This window comes from Squalius cephalus (genome assembly GCF_949319135.1).
Source record: "Squalius cephalus genome assembly, chromosome: 5".
NCBI lineage: Eukaryota > Metazoa > Chordata > Actinopteri > Cypriniformes > Leuciscidae > Squalius > Squalius cephalus.
This window is the reverse complement of record NC_137126.1, coordinates 18,296,494-18,309,690: the sequence shown is the minus strand read 5'-3', so window position 1 is coordinate 18,309,690 and position 13,197 is coordinate 18,296,494. Positions and strand designations below refer to the sequence as shown.

The 13,197-nt window shown below is 36.6% G+C and overlaps 1 protein-coding gene across 2 annotated transcripts in view; it reads left to right on the top strand.

The window, feature by feature from the left end:
* notch1b (notch receptor 1b) overlaps positions 1 to 13,197 on the top strand; it is a 47,610-nt gene that overhangs the window by 21,376 nt on the left and 13,037 nt on the right. For both annotated transcript variants that reach the window (XM_079871604.1, XM_079871605.1), the window contains exons 10-19: positions 2,396 to 2,509; positions 3,300 to 3,533; positions 3,628 to 3,738; positions 5,779 to 5,971; positions 7,923 to 8,068; positions 8,158 to 8,271; positions 9,820 to 9,939; positions 10,030 to 10,182; positions 10,892 to 11,120; positions 12,482 to 12,683. In XM_079871604.1, the coding sequence (XP_079727730.1) occupies positions 2,396 to 2,509; positions 3,300 to 3,533; positions 3,628 to 3,738; positions 5,779 to 5,971; positions 7,923 to 8,068; positions 8,158 to 8,271; positions 9,820 to 9,939; positions 10,030 to 10,182; positions 10,892 to 11,120; positions 12,482 to 12,683 (1,616 nt within the window). The remainder of the gene's footprint in view (positions 1 to 2,395; positions 2,510 to 3,299; positions 3,534 to 3,627; positions 3,739 to 5,778; positions 5,972 to 7,922; positions 8,069 to 8,157; positions 8,272 to 9,819; positions 9,940 to 10,029; positions 10,183 to 10,891; positions 11,121 to 12,481; positions 12,684 to 13,197) is intronic.

Below are 13,197 nucleotides of genomic sequence, written 5' to 3'. Positions count from 1 at the left end.
CTGTAAAAAATGATCTGTATTTTAAGCTAAAACTTCACATACACACTCTGGGGACATCAGAGACTTATTTTACATCTTGTGAAAAGGGGCATAATAGGTCCCCTTTAATTTAGTTAATAGAAGTTAATTGATAAATATCATCTATTTATGACATCTATTTGAAAGTATCCTCACTTTACAGCATTTTTACACAAGTGCCTAAAACTTTTCACAGTACTGTTGCTTTGCTGGTCTGTTTCTTCAAGCGTCTTGAAGTCTTGAAGACATTAGTCTGTCTCAGTTTTTTCTGTTTCTTCATGTAATCCCAGACTGACTCGATGATGGTGAGATCAGATCATACCGGCTGTTGTCAGACTGTTGGCACACAAAAATCTCTCTTTTTTTATACAATTAATTACTGTTATTAATTACAATTCTTACAATTAATAGCAAAAGGAATGTTTGGAAATGTAAACTGATATTTCCTACTGATACACTACAGCAAAAGATATAAATTACTTGCTTAAAACCTTTTTTTTGTGTGTTTTATTTTTGTGAAAATACTAACGTGCCTAAGACTTTTGCACAGTACTGCATTTCATTTGTTCATTTGCATTTCATTTCATGCGTTGCAAAAATCTACTTATGGCATTTATTGTGTTCATAAGTCTGTCAGTGTTTTAAATTTGAATTGTTCTGAAATTAGTCAGATATACTGTAAAATTGTGAATATAAAACTGAATATATTCACAAAATAAGAACACTTATTTGTTATATAAGCATTTTAATATAAATATTATAGACATTTTATATTTTTATATTTAATTTTAAATAAAAAAACTAAAAATATGTTTAAAATCTTTATTAAACTGAGAAATTTAGTTTTTAATTTCATTAATTTAGAAATTCTAAATATTTTTATGTTTTCTTTCAATTAATTATTTAATGACTACATATTAAAGTAGTATGTTTAAAATATGTTTTTATATGATTTATAATTTTAAACATATTAAAAATATGTTTAAAATATTTATTAAACTGAGAAATTTAGTTTTTAATTTCATTAATTTAGAAATTCTAAATATTTTAATGTTTTCTTTCAATTAATTATTTAATGACTACATATTAAAATGTTTTGAATGTTGTTCACAGTAGATATATAACTTTTTTTTATTATTCTACTCTACTTTGATACTTTGTCCAGCTCCAATGATGCGAAAATAATATAGTTGAAAATGTAGGTTTATGAAAAAGGCTCTTCTTGTAGGAGAACGACATATTTAAGATGCAGAGGAAATCATGCATAAATAAAAAGGGGTAGAGTGGAGGTACAATGTTAGGCATGATGAGGTTGTGTAAGGAAAGGGGCCTACCGGGACTATAGAGAGGTGTGGAGGAGTTTGGAGGGCGGTAAGCTGAAGAAGTGGAAGCTAGGCCTCTTCGCTGTTTCAGATGGAAATCAGAGCTCCTTTTCAGCATGCGGCACAGGGATTCTTTTCAGTAGTTTACACACTGAATCCATAGCAACTACAATGGACGCTTTTTGTAATGTGGCATATTAGCAGCTCAGAAGATATTCCAGTTTTTCTGAAGTTTCATGAGACAGAACTTGATTACAGATACCAGGGGGGCTCTGGGAATGGCATGAGGAAGTTAAGAATTTGTTATCAGGATTATCACTATTAAACAAGATGTGTAATTACATTTCTAAATGTGATCAGACTTGTGATTTTAACCAGGCATACAATAAACAACCCAGACAAATCCATTAGATTTACCTTAAGAACTCCATAGCAACAACTTTCTAAAAAAAAAAAAAAAAGATTGTTGAAGAACTTTAGTCTCCAACTGTGTCCCATAAGTCTCTGCACTGATGGATTTGTAGCCCTTAATGTGTTCAGACTGTATATTTGAACAGCAGACGTCTTTAGCGAAGGATTAAAATAACTGAGGGAGAAAGCACAAATGTTGGGGGTTCCTGAGCAGCAGGGTTGCTGAATAGCATTAGGTCAGGGGTTGCGTGGGGCTCTTTTGGTGAGACAGATTCAGAGAGGGGGGCAAAGGCTGGATGGGAGAATGCACATTGTGATGGAAAACTTCTACGGGACAAAGGAGGCAACCGGCATGGCTTGGCGTTCCACTGAATAGACAGTTCCTCTTTGTCTGGTGCCCTTGGTCAGGAGGCCTTGGAAGGTTTTTACCGCCATTTTACCCCCTTCTCCCCCTCTCACCGTGATGGTTTGTTGAAAAGCAGCTTGAAAACATGAGAGAAAGAGAGAGAGAGGGGTAAAGCTTTCTGCCGTGTATTAATGAACACTGGCTTAGTTGTATAGGCGAGTGTGGAGGAATGAAGTGAGTGCAAACCGGAGGAATGATTGTAATGACCCACAACTCTTTCCTCTTACCTCCCTCTCAGGATTCTCGGGTAGCCAATGCCAATTTGACATCGATGAGTGTGCTAGCACCCCCTGTAAAAATGGGGCCAAGTGTATTGATGGGCCCAACATGTACACCTGCCAGTGCACTGAAGGTATGAAGAAACTGTCTGCTTGTTTCATTTTTTTAAAGCCTGAAAAAGTCATGAAAAATATTAAATACATAAAACAACATCAAGTTGTATTTAGGGATGTACGATATATCGGCCACCATATCGGTATCGGCCGATATATGTTAATTTTTAATGTTATCGTTATCGGCCTGATAAAATTTGGTCAATAAATTACAGACGATAAATAGTGATTATTTCTTTCGGCTGAGACACTTCAGATGCACACTGTTCGCCATGATGGTTTTGAATTGCTTGAAATATGATTGGAGTGCAACATGTGCAGCGCAAGTTTGTCATATAGGCTACATTAAATTATAATGAGAGATACTATATAATTGTGTGCTTATGGCATGGCTTTTAATGGTTAGACTTTTGTTTTTGTAATCAGGCTCTCAAAAATTATATAAAAATTTGGATTTAGATTTATTGGCCAATATATCAGTTATCGGTTTTCAAATACAAAGATTAGAGTTACCTTATATTACCCAGTATTTTCTTAGGTAAATACACTGAAAATAAACTATAAATTGCTCTAAAAGTCATGCACTCAGAAGAAAATGTACAAAAGCTGTCACTGTGTACATAAATGTACTAATATGCACATTTTAAGTTTATATAAGGTACATAGATGTACCTTTTAAAAAGGTACCGTCCCAGTGACAGCTTTTGTATCTTTTTTCTGTAAGTGTGGAAAAACATTTACATTTTATGGCCAGAATGTGAGAAAATGCTGTTATAATAAATATAATAAATGAATCTGTTTTCTTTTTAGGTTACACAGGGCAGCACTGTGAGACAGATGTAGATGAGTGTCTATCCAACCCATGTCACTATGGCACCTGTAAAGACGGCCTGGCATCCTTCACCTGTTCCTGCCGTGCAGGTTTCATGGGTCGTCTGTGTGAGATCAACATTAATGAGTGTCTCAGTCAGCCGTGCCAAAATGGAGGCACCTGCCAGGACCGTGAGAATGCCTACTTATGCATCTGCCCAAAAGGAACCGCAGGTGCCACTTTTACTGGAACGACCAAAAATGAGTAAATTCCTACCTGTCAAAAGCTCTTTTGGTCATTTACTTTAATTCTGTTGTGTTTTAACAGGTGCTAACTGCGAGGTTAACCTAGATGACTGTCAGAGCAATCCCTGCGATTATGGAAGGTGCATTGACAAGATAAATGGTTACGAGTGTGCCTGTGAACCAGGATACACTGGTAAGTGGTCTCAGATTATGTGCTTAATACACCAATAAACGGCAACCGTGCTGAAATCTAAAACTAGTAAGAACATGTGAAATGAGAGTTTAATCGAATAGTTTACCAAGCAATGAACATCTGTTTATGCTTGCTGTTATTTATCTTTGAAACATGAAGGAAAGCTGTCACAGAAAAGTATCTTCACAAATATCTTTTCTATAGTTCATAGTGGCAATGGCCTGTCAAGCTTATAAGGACTGTCAAGGACTATAAAATATAAAAGGGCTATATAAAAGGGCTATAAAAGTCGACAAGTGTGAAAAACAGACTGAAATTATTTGAATTGAATATGATTCATTGATAATCATCACTTCAACTGCAGCTCTAAAAGAGCTCAATGACTTGTGTGTGTGTGTGTGTGTGTGTGTGTGTGTGTGTGTGTGTGTGTGTGTGTGTGTGTGTGTGTGTTCAATGTATGCGGTTTGAGCGATGAGGGTGAGGAAATAATGAATGTTAAATAAATAAAGCTAACAATTACAATTACAGTTGATCTTTTACTTTAAAATTAAAGAAAGAGATCTATGTGGAAACAGCTAATTTATGTTTTGCTCACTCAAGAGAGAGAGAAAAAACAAGCAAAAACAAATTATGGGGGTGATCAATCTCGATATTTTCTTGTAGACAGCATTAAAGACACAATAAAGGTGATGTTATGCAATGCACATCAATTGTTGCTATTAGCAGGCAGATATCACTGAAATGCTTTCTTTTTCCAAACCAGTTTGGCGCAAATGGTCAACTAAACCATTCATTCAACCATTCATTCACCTGTTAAGTTAAGTTCAGACTTTATGGATTCAGGTCAGAGTTCAGAAATATCACTGATGTATCTGACCGGGACAAACAGTAATGCTCTCTATCAGGATGTGCTACCAACACTATACTAAGGTTAAGGATAGGGTTAAGGGTTAGTATTTGTTTCAGTGTTGTGTAAGTAATCAACATGACCAGTGAAATCTTCAGAATCGTGTGGGGTTTATGCTTAACTGGTTCCGGGGAAAAAAATAAAGCCACTAAAATAAGTGTCCTGAGACTTTATAAACAGCAAAAAAAAAAAAAAAAAGGCACAGTTTTTCAGACAATCATTTTTTGGTTTGCTAACACCTGATTGGCTGACATGTCTTGAGAGGGCGGGGCTTTGGAGAGAGAATATGTGGTCTAGTGTGCAGAGGTTAGAAAATAGAGGTTAGAATTTCATAAGAGGTCTAAACAATGTCTCAAACTGTGCTCTGATTTGCCAAGATATCAAAGAGATTTCAGTATGAACTCAAACATCAAATTCTTCCTGAGCTATATTAAATTATCTGAGCTATACTAGCCACATCCATTGCATAACTCTAAACTGCATGTTAACAAATGTCTTATTTTTGTCTTTTAGTAGAAAAATCTTGGACAAAGTTGGTACTTAAATGAAACATACTCCACTATGTCTTTTGAGCTTTGGAAAAGTATGTGGTGAAAAGGCAGTCAAGGTGGTATACTGAGCTCAGGTCTTTATCAGTGTAGAAGAGATGGGGAGTCAACAAAGAGTTCAACAGGTGAGACAGGCAACAAAGCAGGGTGGGGAGAGACAGCTGGCCAGCGAGCAGACACTCGGCCCGGGCCGCGGTGTTGGCTTACAGTCTCGCCCAATCCCCCGCCTGCCGAGCAAACACGCAAGCCAGCCCGCTCCCCCATTCAGCTAGAGATCTCCAGGACATCTGGGAGTTTGAAAGGAGAAAAGATTTGCAAAAGATTTGTGAAAGTCGATCTTTTAAAAGGGGGAAGTTGGCCATTGCTTTAAAGACAAGTGACAAATGAAACCTCTGCCTTTATGCTGGGCATTGCGTTCGGTGAATAGTGGTGCTGCCTGAAGTGGAGTCTAAAAGCTGGACCTTAAGCCTAGGATTTCAAGAAAAACAAGGAATTGCCCAATGAATGCTGTCGATTCAGAAGTTATTTTGACTACCATAAGACATGTGACACTAACCATTTTCATAATTCGTTCTTTTTTTTTAGGGAAAATGTGTAACATCAATATTGATGAATGTGCCATCAACCCCTGTCAGAATGGTGGAACCTGCATTGATGGAGTCAATGGCTTTAAATGTCTGTGCAGAGAGGGGTATCACGACACTACCTGCCAATCACAGCTCAACGAATGCCTTAGCAACCCCTGTATCCATGGACACTGTGAAGACAAAGTCAATGGGTTTGTATTATTTACATACATTACCATTCAAAAGTTTTGTGTCTGTTATATTTTTAAAAGAAATTTATACTTTTATTCAGCAAGGATGCATTAAATTGATCAAAGGGATAGTAGAGACATTTACAACATGACATGTTACAAAAGATTTTGAATACATTATGTTTTTGTTTCTCGAGCAACACATCAGCATACTGATTTCTGAAGGGTCATGTGACACTGAAGACTGGAGAAATGATGCTAAAAATTCAGCTTGACATCACAGGAATAAATTACATTTTAAAATATATTAAGATAGAAAACAGTTGTTTTAAATTGTAATAATTTTTCACAATATTAATGTTTTACTGTATTTTTGATCGAATACATTTTGATCGTTTTGGTCTTGGTGAGCATAAGAGACTTCTTTCAAAACATTTTAAACATTTGACTGACCCCTAGCCTTTGAAGGGTAGTGTATATCAAATCTAATAAACAAACATATAAGCAGCTAAAAGTTGCACAAATCATAGGTTTTTATTACACCTACTAAACAATGTCTCACAACCTTGCCTGAAAAACCAAGTCATACCAGTTGTTTTTGCTTTATGACCAAGATGGCTTACTGGGTCAAACCCTGCTAAAAAAACAAAGACAAAAAAACCCAGTGGATTTGGCACTTTCCAGTTGGTTAATCTGGGAGGCCAGTTTGCTAGCCAGTTAAACCAGCTGCAAACAATCTTGGCCAGGCTGTGAGACTTAGTGTACACCAGCTATACGCTGATTTCACGCAGCCGCCATTTTTAAATCGAAAGTGAGGCTCCGGTGGGAAAACCCCCGGAAGTAAAGATAAACAACAATGCCTTTGGACTACCAACCTGAAGCTGCTGCCGCGATTTACACTTTTGGATGTTAATATCCAATATAGGATATGTATATAGTTCATTCCTGCTTCTTTTTTTACTTTCTGAATTATATAAAAAAATTATTTTATTTATAAATGAATTTCACTGTATATAGTCCAAAGTATTAAAGAAATGTATGTACAGTTTTAGAATTGACACAACATCATTAAACACAACAATACGCCATCGCATTCAAGACTCTCCTATGATTAAAGGCGACACTTCCGGTTTTCTTCCCACCGGAGCCTCGCTTTCGATTTCAAAATAACGGCAGCGTGAAATCAGCGTATGGCCAGCAAACCAGCTCAACTCATTTTTAGATTTAGTGATGTTTTGTTCATCAAATCCCTTAGCTGGTCTAGATCAGCCTATGACCAGTTGGGACCAGCCAGAAACCATATACTATAAAATCACTTTAAGCTGGCTTTAACTGCTGGATTTTTCAGCAGTGAAAGATAACTGGTCCAAATCTGTTAGCAGGGTTCGTACAAGATGCTTAAAGTGCTTGAAGTACTTGAATTTTACTTTTTGAAATTGAAGTCCTGGAAAATCCTTATAAACAGCCACATTTTTGAAGAGGAGCATGAAAAGTGCTTGAATTTTTTCGAGAAAATACAATCGTTTCACGCAAAATTAACGCTGCAGTCTGTCTGAGCTATAGAGCTATTCCACATGGCTATGAGCATGATATTAAGTTTATGATAAGTATATAATACAACTTTCATTCTTCAGGTCAATCATATATTCATGGAAAAAAAAATCAGTTTCAATATCCTTTCAGTGGTTTCAATGTCCATGCCTGACAGCACTGGTCAATGGATTGATCTCTATGAAGTGAAACATCAGATACCATATATATGTAATTTGAGTAAAAAAATAAAAAAATAAATAAATGAATAGATAAAAATAAAAAGATATTGTTTGATAAGTGCTGATTGAAGTCCTTGAAATCCAAAAAAGTAGTGCTTGAAAAGTCCTTGAAAGTCCTGGAATTTTATTTTACAGAATCTGTACGAACCCCGTTTTCACAAAAATAGCCAAATGTAAAATTCAGATCTTGTTTCTTACAGATATAACTGTATTTGCGACTCGGGATGGAGTGGTATCAACTGTGACATCAACAACAATGAGTGCGAGTCCAACCCCTGTATGAATGGAGGCACCTGTAAGGACATGACCAGTGGCTACGTCTGCACATGCCGCGCCGGCTTCAGTGGTTCGTATCATTTATTCTGCTAATGTATTGTAACTATATGGGATGCCCTTTGACCCCCATATCAAACTCTTTCTAACATTTGATTATAGGTCCCAACTGCCAAACTAATATCAATGAATGCGCCTCCAACCCTTGCTTGAATCAAGGAACCTGTATTGATGACGTGGCCGGATATAAATGCAACTGTTTGCTGCCTTACACTGGTATGAGTTTAGTTTTATTCATGATAATTTTCTCATTATGTAGCTTTGACTGTTTAGCTGTTTTAACTAGGATTTTCTAAACTGGGTTTGAGAACCCCATGGGGTTCAGGAGTTGATTAAAAACGAATAATGAATTAAGTTAATTAATAATGAACTAATAATTAATTACGTTTTAATTAAAATTTTAAATGAATATATATATATATATATATATATATATATATTTAAAAAAAAAAAAAAATCTTAAAAAAAAATAGATATAAAAATACTTTTTAGTTTACCTGTACGTCATGTGACCCATGTGACCCCACATCAGAGAACATGCAAATGTATTGTTTAATTATTGAAAAATAATATAACATCTCATGGGGTACTTCAAATAAATATTTTACATCAAAATCCCTGATTTATACTGTTTTTTAAAAGTACTGACAAATATTGAAAAAAGAATCAAATAAAATAAAACATTAAAAAAAAAATTCTGGTTATTTAAAAAGATATTGCCCCTTAAAACCCCCATGATATCTTGACAATTAGCTTTTTTCCTGTGTTGATGTATTTCCTTTTGAAACAGGAAATTGGAGTGGGCAATTTACTTTTAAACAGCCTATAGCCTTTAGTTTAAGACACAGCTGTGATCAATGATTTGCTAGTGAGAAGGGGACATTTTCATTATAGAAGCATTTTAATAAACAAAAAGTGTGCAAGATGATTCATCAATATTTTTAATCCATTTTCTTGAGGAGTACATTTTAATAAATTTAAATAAAGCTTTTAAGACATAAAAAGTAGTTATTTATTAATTGAATAATTAAAAGCCTGGAAAACTAAAAACTTCACCTATAACTTTTTGTTCGTTACTTAAACCACTTTAACTGATGAGTAGTTTGTAGCTTGTGAAGCTGCAATTTCAATGTCAGGAACAAGAGACCCCCCTCCATCGATCTAGTCCCTGTTTGTTGACAATGAGCCCTGCAAGTATCTCTGTTGACAATACAGGAAAATGTGATTTAGGCAGACAACACATTCTTTCCTCTCACTGTGTTATTTGACAAAACAGAAAATGATGTTCTGCCTCTGGAACAGAAATTATATTAATTCCCAGTGTCTTTCTTTTTTGGAAAAATCCACAAAGCATCATATCAAGAATAACAAGAATCTGTTCGTACCAGGGTGGGAACAGTAGCCTGTCATGTTTCCTGTTTGCCCTACTTCCTCTCTCACAGAAACGCAAATGGCCAGACAATGGCAGGAAAACCTGCTGGCTTCCTGCAGGGTCCGGCCGTCGTGGAAACAGATAGGCCAAATGTGCTTTGCTTTGCTAGGACTGACAGGCTAATCTCCAACAGAGAAAAGAGGAGTCGTGACAGAACCTGTGCTGAAACATAGTGTCACCTTCTAAATTTAGGCCTTCTTAACGGAAGAACGTCACCTCTTAAATGCAAAAAGAAAACACCTTGAAAGACAGATTTATGCATAGAAAAACAACATATCCAATCTGAATGGAAGTTGTTTTAATGCTTTGTATTTTGATATTTAATTTTCCAGGCGAGAACTGTGAGACCCTGTTGGCCCCGTGCAGCCCTAAACCTTGCAAGAATGGAGGTGTATGCAAGGAGTCTGAAGACTACGAGAGCTTCTCTTGTGTGTGCCCTGAGGGATGGCAAGGTACAAACTTCACAAACCTAACTGGAAATTCTGCCCTAGCATCAATACTATGCATAACTGTATTCATATTTTGCGCTCTCCCTCTTGTAGGCCAAACGTGTGAGGTGGACATTAACGAATGTGTCAAAAACCCTTGTCTAAATGACGCCATCTGTCAAAACTCTATTGGCAGCTACAAATGCAGTTGCAAATCGGGCTACACTAGCCGCAACTGTGAGACGGACATTGACGACTGCAAGCCCAGTTAGTGTCCTTTTTCATCATTATTTCGATCTGGTGTAGGAGTGTCAAGCTTAGATTCCTGGTGGGCCACTGCTCCAAACCTAATTAAACACACCTGAACCAGGTAATCAAGGTCTTCAGGATTACTAGAAACTTCAGGTGTTTTGGAACTGGTTGGAGCTACATTTTGCAGGGCAGTGGCCCTCCAGGAGCAGAGTTTGACACGTGATCTAGTTTATTTTGTCATGGGGACACTTATTATTCTTAATAATATTGATAAGCTTTGACTACATTGTATGAAAACTGAACTGTGTTTACACGACAACGATGTACTAAAAACCGCATGTGCATGCCGTAACCGCTTTCATTTTCCATTCACGTTTTTGAAGTTTACATGGAGATGATAATCGGTATCGTTTTCAAAAACCTTTCAAAGTTTGCATTCTCAGGCCACCAAAACGCCGTTGTCATGAAAATGAATGGCCATAACGCATTAAAAGTTTTCTGTTTTCAGTTGAAAATGGTGTTGTGTAAATCGCCCCTAATTGAATAACTAATGATTTTTACAACGGAAACGATTCAACGCTGAACTTACTTAAACTGGACAATGACTTTCTTCTAGAGCTGCTGTATAGCCAAAACAGTCTTTGTTGCATTATTTTCCTGTTATCACTGTAAAACTGCTTTGAGTTGACTTGACTTGATGTCTAATCTCATCTCTTTCCTCTAGACCCTTGCAGCAACGGTGGCTTCTGCAAAGACGCAGTGAATGCCTTCACTTGCACCTGCCTACCAGGTTTCCGGGGCAGCAGATGTGAGGAGGACATTAATGAATGTGATAGTAACCCGTGTAAAAATGGTGCGAACTGCACTGATTGTGTGAACAGTTACACATGTACCTGTCCACCTGGATTTAGTGGGATTCACTGTGAGGACAACACACCTGACTGTACTGAGAGGTAACGACTGCACTTATTTGTGGCATGTGTATACGTTTTCAAGTATATATACTGACCTTTGCCAACATGACAGTGTTTGGGCTACAACAGACAATTGTTACAACCTGCCAAGAGGCAACTAGTCAAACCCATCCTCACTCTCTTAGAATCATATCAACAAAGCAGTAGTGGATACACTCCAAAGAACAATTGGCCAATCTAAAATTCAAACCCTGTATGCCATACTGCACAACAATATAGGTGCCAATGTGATGTCTTGGGCAAACTCACAAAACAAGAACTGGCTGAAAAACATGTGAGACTCCAAGATTACCAAAAAAAATAAAAAAAATAAATCACTTGTAGAACATGATTAGCATTAGACTAATAACTAAATAAAATGTGTATTTATCCTACTTACTCTAAGTAAAATATATGAAAACCTAAGATGTTTCATACAAAATGCATAATAAAAATACTAAATTCACTGGAGAAAAACTAATTTTCCCTAAATATAATGTAGACTGCAACATGGCAGAATACCTGACCAATATGCCAATATCACAAAAGGAAAATACTTACAAATACTTATATTTTGTGTTAAAGAGATTAATATTTTATTCAGCAAGGACATTAAATTGATCAACAGTGACAGGAAAGACATTTATAATGTTACAAAAGTTTTCTTTTACAATGAAAAAATCCTTTTTTTACACAGATATATTAAGCCGCACAACTGTTTTCAACATTGATAATCATAAGAAATGTTTCTTGAGCAGCAAATCAGCATATTAGAATGATTTCTGAAGGATCATGTGACACTGAAGAATAGAATAACAATGCTGAAAATTCAGCTTTGCATCACAGGAATAAATTACATTTTCAAATATATTAAAATAGAAAAGAGTTATTTTAAATGGTAATAACATTTCACAATATTATGTGCTTTGCTGTATTTTTTTATCAAATCAATGCAGCCTTAGTGAGCATAAGAGCCTTCTTTTAAACAAAATCTACCAGACCCCAAACCTTTGAATGGTAGTGTACATTGTACTGTTATTCTGACATGCAAAGAAAATTCAATATTATGCCTCCATACATGGCTATCAGGAAACCACTGATCTCAGCTCAGTTTTCAGAACCTGTTTGTTAAAGTCAGAAAACTGATCTGCCTCATGATAAAGTGTACAAGAAAAAGGCTCTAGCTCTCGGTCTTCCTCTGTTGTTCATTAGCGCCCCCTCTGGTGAACAAAGGACAATGCAATCAGAGCAGCATCACAACCCATTATAAATTACCTGAGAAACAAAATTATGTTAAATTAATGTAATAAATATGACTGATAATCATGATTACCCCCCCCCCCCCCCTCCCCCCTAAACAGCTCTTGTTTTAATGGTGGCACATGCATGGATGGCATCAACAGCTTCACTTGCCTGTGCCCAGCTGGGTTCACTGGTAACTACTGCCAGCATGACATCAACGAGTGCGACTCCAGACCCTGCATGAATGGAGGCACCTGTCAGGACAGCTATGGCACATACAAGTGCACCTGCCCTCAAGGATACCATGGCCTCAACTGCCAGGTAACAAATCACAGATATGGACAAAAGTTTAGTATGCACCCATCTTACATTCATTGCTTTCACAGTGTTACACTAGCGTTAGTTAACATGCGTTAACATGGACCCTGATCTAATTGTAATCATACTAGTTGCACAGTCGGAATAAAAAACACATGTAACCACGTCAATCGGAATGAATTGGCAAATCTGTATAATTTGGATTGTAAAGGGTGGTTCAAACCTTTTTTAAATCCGTTTGATAGGACATGTTAACACTTTATCTGGAATGTTCTGCGCATGTGCAATGAAGTAGTAATGAAGAGATGCATAACGCATGGGACAATGTGTTGTTGCTGTTGAATAGTGTCAAAAATGACTGTTTTGTCAATCTAAAATTCTCCTTCCACTCATCATCTGTGAAGTGCTGCAGGACAACATTGTCCTACCAGTTCTTGATTCGGACTCTCGTCCACAGACGCCTTGATTTGGGGGAGGGGAGGGGCTTATTTACCGCGTGATACATATAAGCACAAAG